General features: G+C 38.3%; 1 protein-coding gene across 7 annotated transcripts in view; it reads left to right on the top strand.

Annotated features, from left to right (window-relative positions):
• The first annotated feature begins 4,376 nt into the window (after positions 1–4,376).
• Positions 4,377–12,316, top strand: part of LOC5503898 (potassium channel subfamily T member 1) — a 30,010-nt gene continuing 22,070 nt past the window's right edge. The window contains exon 1 of one of the 7 annotated variants that reach the window (XM_032372150.2): positions 4,377–4,511. In XM_032372150.2, coding sequence (XP_032228041.1) covers positions 4,435–4,511 — 77 coding nt within the window. In that variant the 5' untranslated portion in view covers positions 4,377–4,434. Of the gene's footprint in view, positions 4,512–7,359; positions 7,523–8,487; positions 8,507–10,563; positions 10,727–11,350; positions 11,376–12,316 lie in introns of those variants that run through there. The other 6 variants (XM_032372148.2, XM_048731285.1, XM_032372151.2 and 3 more) reach the window with 6 other exon arrangements.

Below are 12,316 nucleotides of genomic sequence, written 5' to 3'. Positions count from 1 at the left end.
TCTAATTTACTTCAAACAACCTCCCCATCATTATCAAGCGCCTATTAACTTAAATTATGCGGAAATCTTAGCCCAGCTGTGATTTATAATTCAGAAGTATTGTCCGTCTTTTTGCACAGCAAGAAGCACAAGTGTTGTCTTTCGTTGAAGTCAAATCAAAGCGATGCGAGCCATGTGGGATAAACATGCATTTCATTTTTCTTTAGGGACATATTACAATATCCTCATTGTGGTGATTGTTTACGGCGCTCAAGAGATGTACAGGATCTTCTTGTTCAGGTAAGCAAATATTTATTGTTAGCGAATTGGATTTTTAATGTTTGACAATTTTATACGAAAATGAGAAAATCACCGGTGTCTTCGGTTCTATTTACAATAATCTGCAATCACAGTTTGTTTATTGTTATATCATATGGAAATAAAATTTCATTTAGAGCAGATTATTTTCAGATATATTTTTTCTTGGCTAGTGCTTTAGAATGTGAACAATATTATATAAAAATATAATGGTTATAATAACATAGCAGCAATTCATAGCAAAAACAGCGGCAAGGAAAAAATGGAAAACGAAATTTGATTTACCTACTTGATAGTATATGAGATGGGTAAAACTGAATTGCTCGTAATCGGAAATAAATTATCTTTAAATACTCTGTCTTGGAAGACGCTCCTTATTTATATTTTTGGGGTCTAGCCCGAAAGTATAGTCACCAGAGAGAAAAGCTACCCCCTCAAATGAGAATATATTTTTTATTGAAAAAAATCCAAGACATATTTACTTTCAGAGAGAGCTCGTTAGCTTATATATTATGTAATGGTAAAAAAATGCATCTAGGATTTCGAAAAGGACAAGGATAATAACAAGAGACCAAAGGCAAAACCCTGGAATGAGACACTACGTGTAACGCACTTTTCCAAAAGATAAACAAATGCAAAACTTTAAAAAGCTTATCCACACATAAAAAATATTGCCAAATGTATATTCGACTGGTTTAGCATGAGAAAAAATTATTATCCATGTTTAGATACCAAAATGTCTTGAAATCGATTTCTTTTTCTAGATGTCCTTGCAACAGCTTCCATATTTACAGCCTCGCTATGATTCTAGCCCCGACGGCTCTACTCCTGAGCCTCGGTTTCATGGCAAGTGATAGCTACTGGCATGCGGTCCTAACACGTCGGAGCATGCGCACTTTTAAACAGCGCTGTAACTTCTGCCTCAAATCTTTGCCAAGGCTTCTTCAACCATTACTCGCACCTGCAGTATTTCTTATCAGCGTTTTGTTTCGTGGGGATTACTTTGTGTGCGCGCGCATTGGACCGCAAAACACCGCTTGTCAAAGTATCGAGGACCGAAGACGCTTCGAGGATTCACCAGTAAGTGTTATGTATTTTGTTGGTTTTGCCGCCAGTACAGCAATGGCTTCCCAAGATCATATAATAGAAGTGGATGCTTTCATCCACTTTATATTTTGCCAGGATGACAAAATGGAAGCTTACAGATATTCATTTAGTGCCCGAGAATGCGTAGGGTGAAGAGGAGAATAATGCAGATTTCTAGTCAGGCAAAACAGTACAAATCTCCAGAGTCACGAGTGAGTAGAATCTCCGCCTGATTCTATCCTGTTATCCCCTTCAGTCGACAGACGATGCTGAAGCGGCCAAATTGTACAGCCAATCACAGCTCTTGGGCTGCGGCATGCTCGCTGGCGCAGCTATATTTACCACAGGGATAGTCACCATTCGTCGCATTTGTTTCACCCCCTTCCCTCCCCTCCCTGACGATGATGATTATCGCCTTTGCGAGGAACAAGCGCTTGAGACCGCGTTTCGACAGAAGCTGGAGTCAGCGGTGGAGCGTGAAGCACGCAGGTAAGGTTTGGTCTCACTGTGGTTCTTATTATCATCAAGGCCGGAGAAAAAACGTATACCTTTTTTTAACGAACTGGCATAAAGTGCTTTAAATGCATTATTATTAGCTTTCGTTGCAAGCGCAAAGGGCTGGGTATGATGAGGGATAGACCTTTCGCAGCTGGAGAGAAGGATGGCGCGAATGTAGGGAAAGAAAGCCCCCCTATCCTCCCCCCTCACCAGCACGCGCAAACCCAGTCTCCGTGTCTCTTATTTCCCAACCCTTGCTAAGCTTGCTAAGCAGGCTACATTATTACCAACGAAAATGAGCACGATTGAATGTATGGATGTGAAAATGCCTTTTACCTTTTTTGAAGGTTTAATAGGGAATAATAATGCTGTGTGGATAGTGTGAGTGTGTCTTTGTGTATTTTGTGTGTGTTTTTTCATCTTGCGCACCCCGCTTCCCCGCTCATATTTCTTATGGTTTGTCTTCCGCTCAAAGGACAGTCGAGGAAGCCTTTGAGGGCGACGAGGGCCGCCCCGCATTATCAATTTACCGCCAAGCATGTGACCGCGTGATCAGCGCGCGACAGCACCGCATCTTGGGACACTTCTTGCGACTCCCCACGCATGCTGACGATGAAGGGACCGCTGTACGGATCGTGGACTCATCACTCTAAGCAAAATCTGCAAAACAAGCCATTGATATAAAAAGCAATTTATTCGCGTTAAAAGTTACATTACTTGGAATGGCTGTAGTTTTACACTAAAGAGAGGCCAAAAGCAAATAAACAACAGAACACACAAGACAGCAGCATTTCATAAATTGTTTTTAATACCCCATAACATTCGCGCCAAAACAACATGCCTGCTTGAGCCTATATTTTGTGTGAAACCACAGGCATACCAAGTACTGTATTTCTAATGCATCCAACAATGTTAAACCGGTAGGGAGGAGGCGTGGCAAGGGGTGGGGTTTTGAACAGTTAAACTAGGTAGGGATTTTGACGTTCATGTTTATCCCGTGGAAGAGGATGAAGAAGAGTGTGTACTAGATCATTTGATCTAGTGCCTTCTCATGTGACCCACGGACTGGCATGTTTTCGTTAAGAGTGATGCAAACTGCAGATGCTTCATTGCTTCTTAACTTTATTTGTTTATTCTCGGATATGATAATGATTGAAGACTTGATGTTTCAGTGTTTTGCACTATTCAGCGCATCCATAAAAAGAAATCGCGTGTAATATAGTTCATGCTAGCTCTATATTTCTCCTGCCGCACGCACTTGGTAGTGGATATTAGATCACAATAATATAACCCGGGGCAGGCCCGTACCCAGGATTTTTCTTGGGGGGGGGGGGGGAGGGGGTGAAATCCGAAAAAGTGGGCCTAATATATCCAGGGAGTTCTCTGATAAAAATCTGACCATGCCTTTGCAGTATCTCCCACCTGACGTTTATTGTCGGATTTGGCTACATACAAGAGTGATCTATGCTTAATAGTTTTGTCTACAAATAATAGCACGTCTATTATTGAGAACCGAAAGTGGACCTTTGGTCGTTGTGGGAGAGGGGGATGCGTTCGCACCCCCTGGACCCCCCCCCCCTGGGTACGGACGTGCGGGGTAAAGATATTTCTCAAGATGGCTCCAAAAATTGGCCCAAGGGTAGGGAATTTGACTGAAACATCGCAAAAATGTCGAATACCCACACATTGATAGGTTTATAACCACTAGGTTAATTACAGCCTAAATCCGAATGACTGCGGCTTTACCAAATAGACTGGTCTACCCCGACTGCTGATAAAGAGAGTTTATTAATAAAGCGGCATAAAAGTTATCTCAAAACAGGTAACAAGAAAGGATGATTACTCATCACCATCCATAAATAAAGGAATAAATTTGAAAAGGTCTCACAGGGATGTGAATATATTATTACAACACTACTCACAAATGGTTTACTTAGACTCTTGTCGCGTGGAAACTTGAATCTAAAAATAATATCAATAATGTATAAACTAGATCGATTCGCAATTTTGAAATACGTGTGAGTTATCATTTTAATTATTTTTGTGAAGTAATAAGATCTTAGCGGTGTACTTAATACTTTTTCGTCAATGCTTCTTTTTTAGAGCGACAGTTGTTTAGTTGTTTTTGAGCGACCGATCAGAATTTGACAGTTTTGTCATATTGTCATATAAGGCAAGATGTTTAAAATATTCAAAAAAGACATAATGAATTGAACTTTCTGGAGTTAAAAAGGCAAAGAAAGATTTAATTGCTTTGTGGTCTATCTGTGTGGTTTACATAGAAATAAAACTTACATGTTTTGACCTTTAATAAAGGCAACATCTTAAAAACCCCAAAAAGGTTTGGTTTGTTGTTCTGAAAGTGATGCACTTTTATACTATTTTAATATCAAATATTATCAATTTATTTTGAGCTTTATGGTGTTTAAGTAAAATCGATAATATTTGGGAATCTCGTATATTTGCATATGATATAGCAGGTGGCCTTTACTGCGCATGCGTAATTGGCAAGGCTTCGCGAGGTTGTGTGTTTATTTGTGATCGTCTGTAGCAATGGAACAAGCTGAAGGTTACAACGTGGACGCTCCGAGGAGGTCAATATTCCGAGATCTTCTATCCACCGGGGACCGGTAAATGCATGAATTAACTTTTAGATTTTTTACTATTTGATATGCTTTTGAGTCAAAGGAAAACATGACATCAACTTATTTGGAACCTAAAATTTCATACATTAACCAAAATACTCACTTGCCGGTGGACTATTTCATAGGTGGGGGATAAACCCGATATGCATTACCTTTTAACCTCTTGTATTGGATTAGGTCATCCATTTCCCTGCCTTAGTAATTTTGCAATTATCTGTTTTGCACGGCATGGAATGACCATACATCGCACTTCGCCTCTGAAGAAGAGACTCTTTGCGGTTAACAGTTTGTTTACGTTCCCGTGGAGAATTTCCTTGTTACGGATATTGTAAAGTTTAGTAAGGAAACCTTTTTAAGCGATTCGGAGAATAAAAAAAAGTATCGCTCTTTTAGTGCGCGGAGGTTATTAGAATAGGTAACATTTGGGCTTAGATGTATCTTAAAGCAGATAGCATAATTTAGCCCGAGCCCAATGTATTACGTACATGATTTTGTCCTTGTTTTTATTATTTATCTATTTTAGTTGCGAACTTTTTTGTCCTAACAATATCGCATGCAAGTGTGGCGCCTGAATCGATGAAACACGTTTATGTCAGCAATTACAACTATAGCGAGCGTTTATTTGCTAAGGGACAATGGGATATAAAGCGAAAATTGATATAGTCTACATCTAGTTCAAAAATGAATTATGCACAAAAATGTTTTGTTCGTTTTCAGCTGCCTTTTATCAAAAGCTATAAAAAAATGTGTATACTTAATTTTATTTTCCTGATGACTTACAGAAATTTAAAACTGTCTGGATAAATTTTTTGAATTTTTGAGGGACAGAAGTTGTAGTGAAGGGGTGAAGACAATCCTTCCTTCCATATATCCCCAGACAGTGTGTATTACAGAACGCGACATGTCGGCAAAGAGGGAAATTGTGTTAAAGCGTAGAATGAGTCGAAAATGTCCCGTGGTAAAAATTGCCCCAAAATTTTGCATTTTTGGATGATTAAATGATTAAATTTTTATCATGAACACTTTCATCCAAGGCTAGTGACCACATTTAAGCTGTTTTTTTTTTAAGAAATGTAATAAAATGCCTTTATCACCAAGAGAAAGAACCTTTAGATCAATCTAATGCCTTAAAATGAAACCCCTAAAATGTTCTCGTTTGAAGTAGTAAGAATGTTCATTTGGTACAGCCCCGCCTATTTACTTGCGGTCTCTTGATATCTCCGTGCTCTTAGCCTTTGTGGCTTTTTAGTAAAGTCCAATTAAAGTCATGAAAACTGAATGGGGAAATTTACGATAATACAGCTCTTCAGACAATATTTTTTAATGTAATAGACTTAACGAGTCACGAGGAATGTTAAAACTTGCCCACTGGGTTGTTTTAAGACAAGTGTTTCTTTTAGGCTGCTGAGTGTTTTCTAATCCAGAAAAGGGGTTTCTCATCGGCAATTAGCGTATAATAAAATAGGCAGTACTACAAACAGCAATAATATTTATTCACTCTAGTGAAAAGGTAAATAAAGGAAAATAAGATATATATCTAAAGGAGATTATTCAAATTAAGACACTCTCCTACGATAATACGACGCGCGCTACCGTGGCCATCAGAATCAGATTGGCTAACGTTTTTCAAACGACGCGAGGGCGCGTCGTTTGAAAAACGTTAGCCAATCAGCATGCGAGAATAACAGTTTTGAATGGCACGTATTTCTAGGAGCATTTCTCCGTGCTTTTATCATTTGCAGTGGTGTATTCCTTTTGTCATCTTTGTTGGCTAATATAAAGTTAATGGTCATCAGATAGGCGGTTCCTTACTCCCCCGAAGGTGGTCACAGCAGCGTGCGCTGCAGCGTTGCACAAGTTTTGTTTACCAGATACAAATTCTACTTGAAAGTATAGTTAGTATTAGATTTAGAAATTAAAGAAGTTTTTTTCAGATTAAGTATTTCAGAGTTGTTCTTTCTATTCTATTCTTGTTCTTGCTATTGATGGAGAATGATTTGTTGCTTGGAATTTTTTTGGCGACTCATCTTTTTGTTGGTCTTCTCGTTTTCGAGTACGGACACGAGTGTGAACGCGAACATGAGTACGGACACGAGTGTGAACACGGACACGTGTACGGACACGAGTGTAAACACGGACACGAGTGTGAAAACGGACACGAACATGAGTACGGACACGAGTGTAAACACAAACACGAGTACTGACACGAGTGTGAAAACGGACACGAACATGAGTACGGACACGAGTGTAAACACGAACACGAGTACGGACAAGACACCCCCCATGTAGGAGGTCGGAGGTATGACCCCCCACCCCTCTGGAATTTTCAGCCCCCTGGAAAAAATAAATACAGTAATTGTTAAGGAAAAAGGTCATTTTACCCCCCTCCCCTCTGGAAATTCCAGGGCGTTTGAGCCCCCCACCTACCCGGGATTTCCAATCCCCTCCATGGATGGAAATTTTCTGGAACTACACATTCTACGAACATACCGGGGAGGCTCAGACGGCAGCAAGATAAGCTTTATCAGAGTGATGTGCTCTAAAATGTAAACTGACCTTGAAGTATTATCACTCATTTTCATTCTGTTTTGAGTATTATATATGTATAAATCATGGCATGTATTTTAAATACATCCGTAAGAACATTAGGAAGGGCTCTGTCTCAACTGAAAATTGGACGTTGATATTTAAAATTGAGTGTACTAGCTGTAAGATTATTTACTCAGAGAATGTCCATGCAACTCTAGCCTTGCGAATTTGACTCTGTTCTTCTATTGTTGTTGTTGTTATGTGGGGGACATTTGCCCTGGGGACCACCTGCAAGTATTCGCACTCAAACAATCCGTAACTAATTAACGATCTTCCAAAATTACTACTTTCAAATTCAAGATTATCTCCTATACAAAACAACAGATAGTCTTGGGTTTGGCAAAAGTTGAACTGATTATAAAGAAGTGCTTAGACAGAAGCTTGGAAGCAATGCAGAATTCACCCAGGTATTTATCTGTGCCATTTTAAATCATGAATTGCAACAAACTGGGAGCAAAAACGCTTCTTTCAATATGCAAATAATAAGGATTTTGCGTTCACTTTTGTTCCTTGGCCTTTAAAGGTGTCGTACGAGCAAATTTGAACAGAAAAATGACAAGAAAATAAGCATCATAGCAAATAAGCCAATACCCACACTATGTTTATGTGCAGTTTATTCATTTAATTTTTTTTTGTAAATTTAGACGGAAATTCATTTTTCTTTTTATGATGCTCTTAAACGTCTTCATTTGACCCAATCAATAAGTCTTTCAGGTGTGGTATCGTATACTCGCGCAAATTGTGATGATCTTGGTTAAAGGTTTATGTTTTCATAATAAAAAGGAATGACTGTGAAAATTCCGTAAAGCAAGTTCGATTTGTCATTATTCGTTGCAGAGAAAATAATAAATTATAGCATTACTAATCTTTGGAATTTTTCAGTTCCTAAGCGGGAACAATTATTTGTAACTCTATCATTTGTTATTTTTTATTGTCTTGTTGTTGACTGGAATTTATTTTTAAAACATGTTATTAGAAGAGTGAGCAAAAAATACATTTCGTTTTTATAGTCAGTTGAATTTTAAATAATTCAAATCCCGGGCGAATGTTTCCAGATAAACTGCATATTTATGCTAAAAGAAGACAGGAATACGCTTTAGGAATTGTGTTTTGTCGTAACAAGTACACAAAAAAATTTCCATATAACATATGGCATTAATCATATTTCATATTAACCGATGAATAGTAAAGTTATTATCTGTGTTCTAGTGGATTATTCAGACTAAAAAGAGCATGTTTATTCTAAATTAAAATGTCCGTGTTGTTGAGTGCAAATATTTGTTGTATTCATATTTAAAGGACTCTAGTCATCCACACCATTGTTATTATTTTTATTAGACATTGGAAAGAAGTAGAAGGAAAAAATAAAGAAAATCTCATAATGAGGAATAGTGAGTACTATTCTTACAATAAAGCACAGATACAATGTGTCGCGGGAGGCATGGAAAGGCAGAGCCCCCGAATGGTTCTCCGAAATTTTGATGTGCTCGCAGTTTTCGGCTAATGCAGCATGCTCGCGCATGTTTTTTTCCACCGTGCTCGCATTGTATTTTTCAATATGCTCGCTGCTCGATTTATTCAAATACTAAAAATGCTCGGTCTCAAATAAAAAACGGGGTGCTCGCAAGTGCTCGCCAAAGACCATTTGGGGACCCTAAAGGCGTTTTAGGCAAAACACCGCGAAAAACAAATGGCCGGCTTCATGTTTCTCAACCTACCCATATTGCACTGCCAGTTTTTACACCAATACAAATGATAAAAAAAAACTATTAAGGAAAATAGTATAAAAACGAAATTGCAATGGTTTATGTGGAATTCTGATAAAGGTGGAATGTGAAATGAAGAGAGTAATTGCAAACATTTTAAGTGAATATGATTCACTGAAAATAAATTGGTTAATATATCAAGTGAAAATATCTATCACACATGTTTGTTTTAAAAGTTGACATTCGTTATTACGCCAGGTATATGCCTTATAAAGAGATTACATCCATATTTGGAAGTCAGACTATTTTCTTGCATATTGGCCGCTTAATGGAGAAATTTTACATACACTTGCCGGGGATCTTATTTACTTGTTTTTCATAGTAGCCATTTTAAATAGGCCCAAAAAATTCTCGTTTTTATTACCACAGGAATTCACACGTGCTCGACCGAGTCCACTTACACAATTTAGACGTTGGTTTTGTTTGATATGGAATTTTGTCTCTATTCCATTACTTAAACAGCTCAGGAGAACTCCAGTTTATTTTGGACTTGTAGCTGTGACCCTCCAGGGAAAAATCACTGCTAAATCGTGCCACCCTCTGCCCAATCTCTCCCTGCAGGCCCGTACACAGGGACCCCACAACGACCGAAAGTCCACTTTTGGTTCTCAATAGACATGCTATTTGTATTTTGTAGAATAAACTATAAATCATAAGCTAGATCACTCTGGTATGTAGCCAAATCCGACATTAAACGTCTCTTGGAGATACTGAAAAGGCATTAAAAAATCCTTTTTCGTTTTTTCGGAGGTGGTTGGATTTTTATCAGAGAACTCCCCCCCCCCCCTTCCCCCGGAAAATAAGGTCCACTTTTTCGGATTTCGCACCCCCACCCCCACCTCCCCCCACAAGAAACATCCTGGGTACGGGCCTGCCCTCGATACGAACGAGGATAGAGGGTTGCTAAAGCATCACTGTCTACATGCGTGGCGTTCGATGCTTCCACACGTGTGAGAATTACCTTAATGACAGGCTACAATTTATTGCTTGATAACCTTACCCGCATTGGATAAGACAAATCCAAGAACTCGACCTTACACTCAAATCAATCGACCAAACAAGGCAATCAACTCTTTTTCATTTAATCGGGCGACCAATCACGGATTAACCCAAGCAATCGGCGAAAATTGAGGCTTTTTATCTTTTCGCATTATTTCCATTCGTGCGTGTTGTCGCCCGAAGCAATGTCTTCCTTTGAAGCTATATTGATAGACTCGAATTTAGGATTTTTAAATGAGGATTTAAAGCAAAAAAGACATTGCTGTTGTCTAGACAAATATGAACTTTTGACGCCGATTTCCTCGTCCTTCAAAACCGGATGTGTTATCGTTCTCGTTCGCGAGTAAAAAACAACACAACCACACTTAGAAAATTACAGCTTTTCAGTAAAATATGTTTCTGAGTATTTGGGGGGAAAAAATAAAAAAATATCATATTTTGCATAATGGCTGTATCACACTGCAAATATCAATAAATTTTGATTACAAAATTATGTGATATTTTTTCAAATGCTGTTGACATATTTCGATAAAAAAGGTTATCTTTTTTGTGGATTCTAGGTCGGTTGTTCTTTATTCCAAATTGTTCGATAATCTATTCCTGTTGGATGACGTCACATGCACCTGCACTTACCACAATTCTGGGCTTGTGATTGGTTAACATTTAATATAAAATTTGAGTCAAACACCGGTGGAAGACGTGAGCAGCCATCGTATTTACATAAATAAAACATCCATGGCGCGCTGCTTACAAACCAAGATTTGAAATGTCGACTACCAGCAGAACAGCGTACGGTGTTCCACGATTATTCCCGCCATTACCACCACAGCTCGCCTCACATCCAAGGTAGAGTTCTTTGTTAAGTTCGTTGAGAAATTGAAATACGTCTTAACGACCACTTTGCTGCACTTCCCTGCAAAATCATGCGGATTGAATATTATTTTATTCAAGTTAAAATGCGCTGCTATAAATTTGCTTATAGGTCGTATCTCACTAGGTATATTGTATCTGTTTTAATTATTATTTTCGCGTGAAATTATAAGAATTCATCAACTTCGTGGGTTTGTTAACCAGAGAATCTTTCATTTACTCATAAACATGTCGCTTCTCTGCTAAGAGGCCTGAGGTTTAAGCGAAATGCCTTGATGCATTTTGATGTGCTTGGGACATCTGCCTTTTTTTCGCTCTTTCTCTTGCCCTTTTTCCGGGAAAAGGGGAAACAAGGAAATAGATCATCCTATGTCCAGGTCTTCGTCTAGGAAATGACACTTGCCTCAAAGGATTAGACAACAAAAGCTAACGCTATTTCTGCATCAACAAATAATCCTTACTACTCGAATCTCTGCAGAGCCGATAAAACAACTTTCCTCTCAGTGAAAATGTTTATACACAACCGGAGATATTCAACAGCCTATTGATTTTACTTCGCCGTAGGTCACTAGAAATGAAGCAGAGGAGGATACCCCAAGCTTAATGAATTCACCTGCTTTTGATGGTAATGTTTTAACACGAGAAGGGAGTTCTTATACCATTGACACCTCTGTCTAAGCTTCCAATCAGATATTAAATACAATGCAAACACAATATTTAATTTAACTATATTATATATTATTCAAGGTTTATCGGAGATACAAGGCATGATGTCTTGTATGTCAAGGTTTTATGATAAGCGAGCGTTAGTCTTAATTCTATAAAACTAAGCAAGCTTAACCTTTCCTTTCAAAGAAGGCAGTTTTTTTTGTTGACTTTTCATCATAATTCTCAAAAGAGTCCAAACCTTTACGTCGTCGTTGCGTACCTCATGTGCTCTATATTTATTTCATCTTTTGTTTAAGAACAAATTACTATCAAATCCATAAATAGTTTAAGCGATGTCACTACCACAATGATCTAGACCAACTCTTGGCAACCTTATGTCACTTGGTCGGTCCTGTCGCTATTGTTGCTAGGTAACCTGGTTAGTTTTTGCCTAAAGTGACTCACTTCCGCGTTACCGACTTCGATGAAGAACTAAGTAGATGCGCGATTATTGCTTGTAGCTTATTAACAGAGAGAAGAGAATAAAAACAAAACACGAACCTTTAAATGTCTATGGAATAACCGGTAGACAATAACCCCGCCGGTGGTAGAACGGATATATTTTCCGCATTTTCAAACTTAGCGCCTTAGTTCATTTATCTTATCTTTGACCATTTTAGTCTCCCCATTTGTGGAAATTTAACTTTTTCCGGTGCAAAGCCGGTCTCTCGCAATTCTATTTACCATCGTAGTCTTTTAATGTACTAACATCAACCACTCTCTTTTGTTTTTCTCCTCCCTTTCTGTATTTTTCTCTCCCGCCAGTGTAAGGTTACTTAGTTCTGTTTTCCCTGCGCTTTTGTATTATCGCAGATAAATAACATTTATGATAGCGTCTTTCTTAAAAGAATATAATTT

This window comes from Nematostella vectensis, chromosome 8 (assembly GCF_932526225.1).
Source record: "Nematostella vectensis chromosome 8, jaNemVect1.1, whole genome shotgun sequence".
In the NCBI taxonomy this organism is placed as follows: domain Eukaryota; kingdom Metazoa; phylum Cnidaria; class Anthozoa; order Actiniaria; family Edwardsiidae; genus Nematostella; species Nematostella vectensis.
Note: the sequence above shows the minus strand (reverse complement) of the source record. Positions and strands in the feature narration are given on the sequence as shown.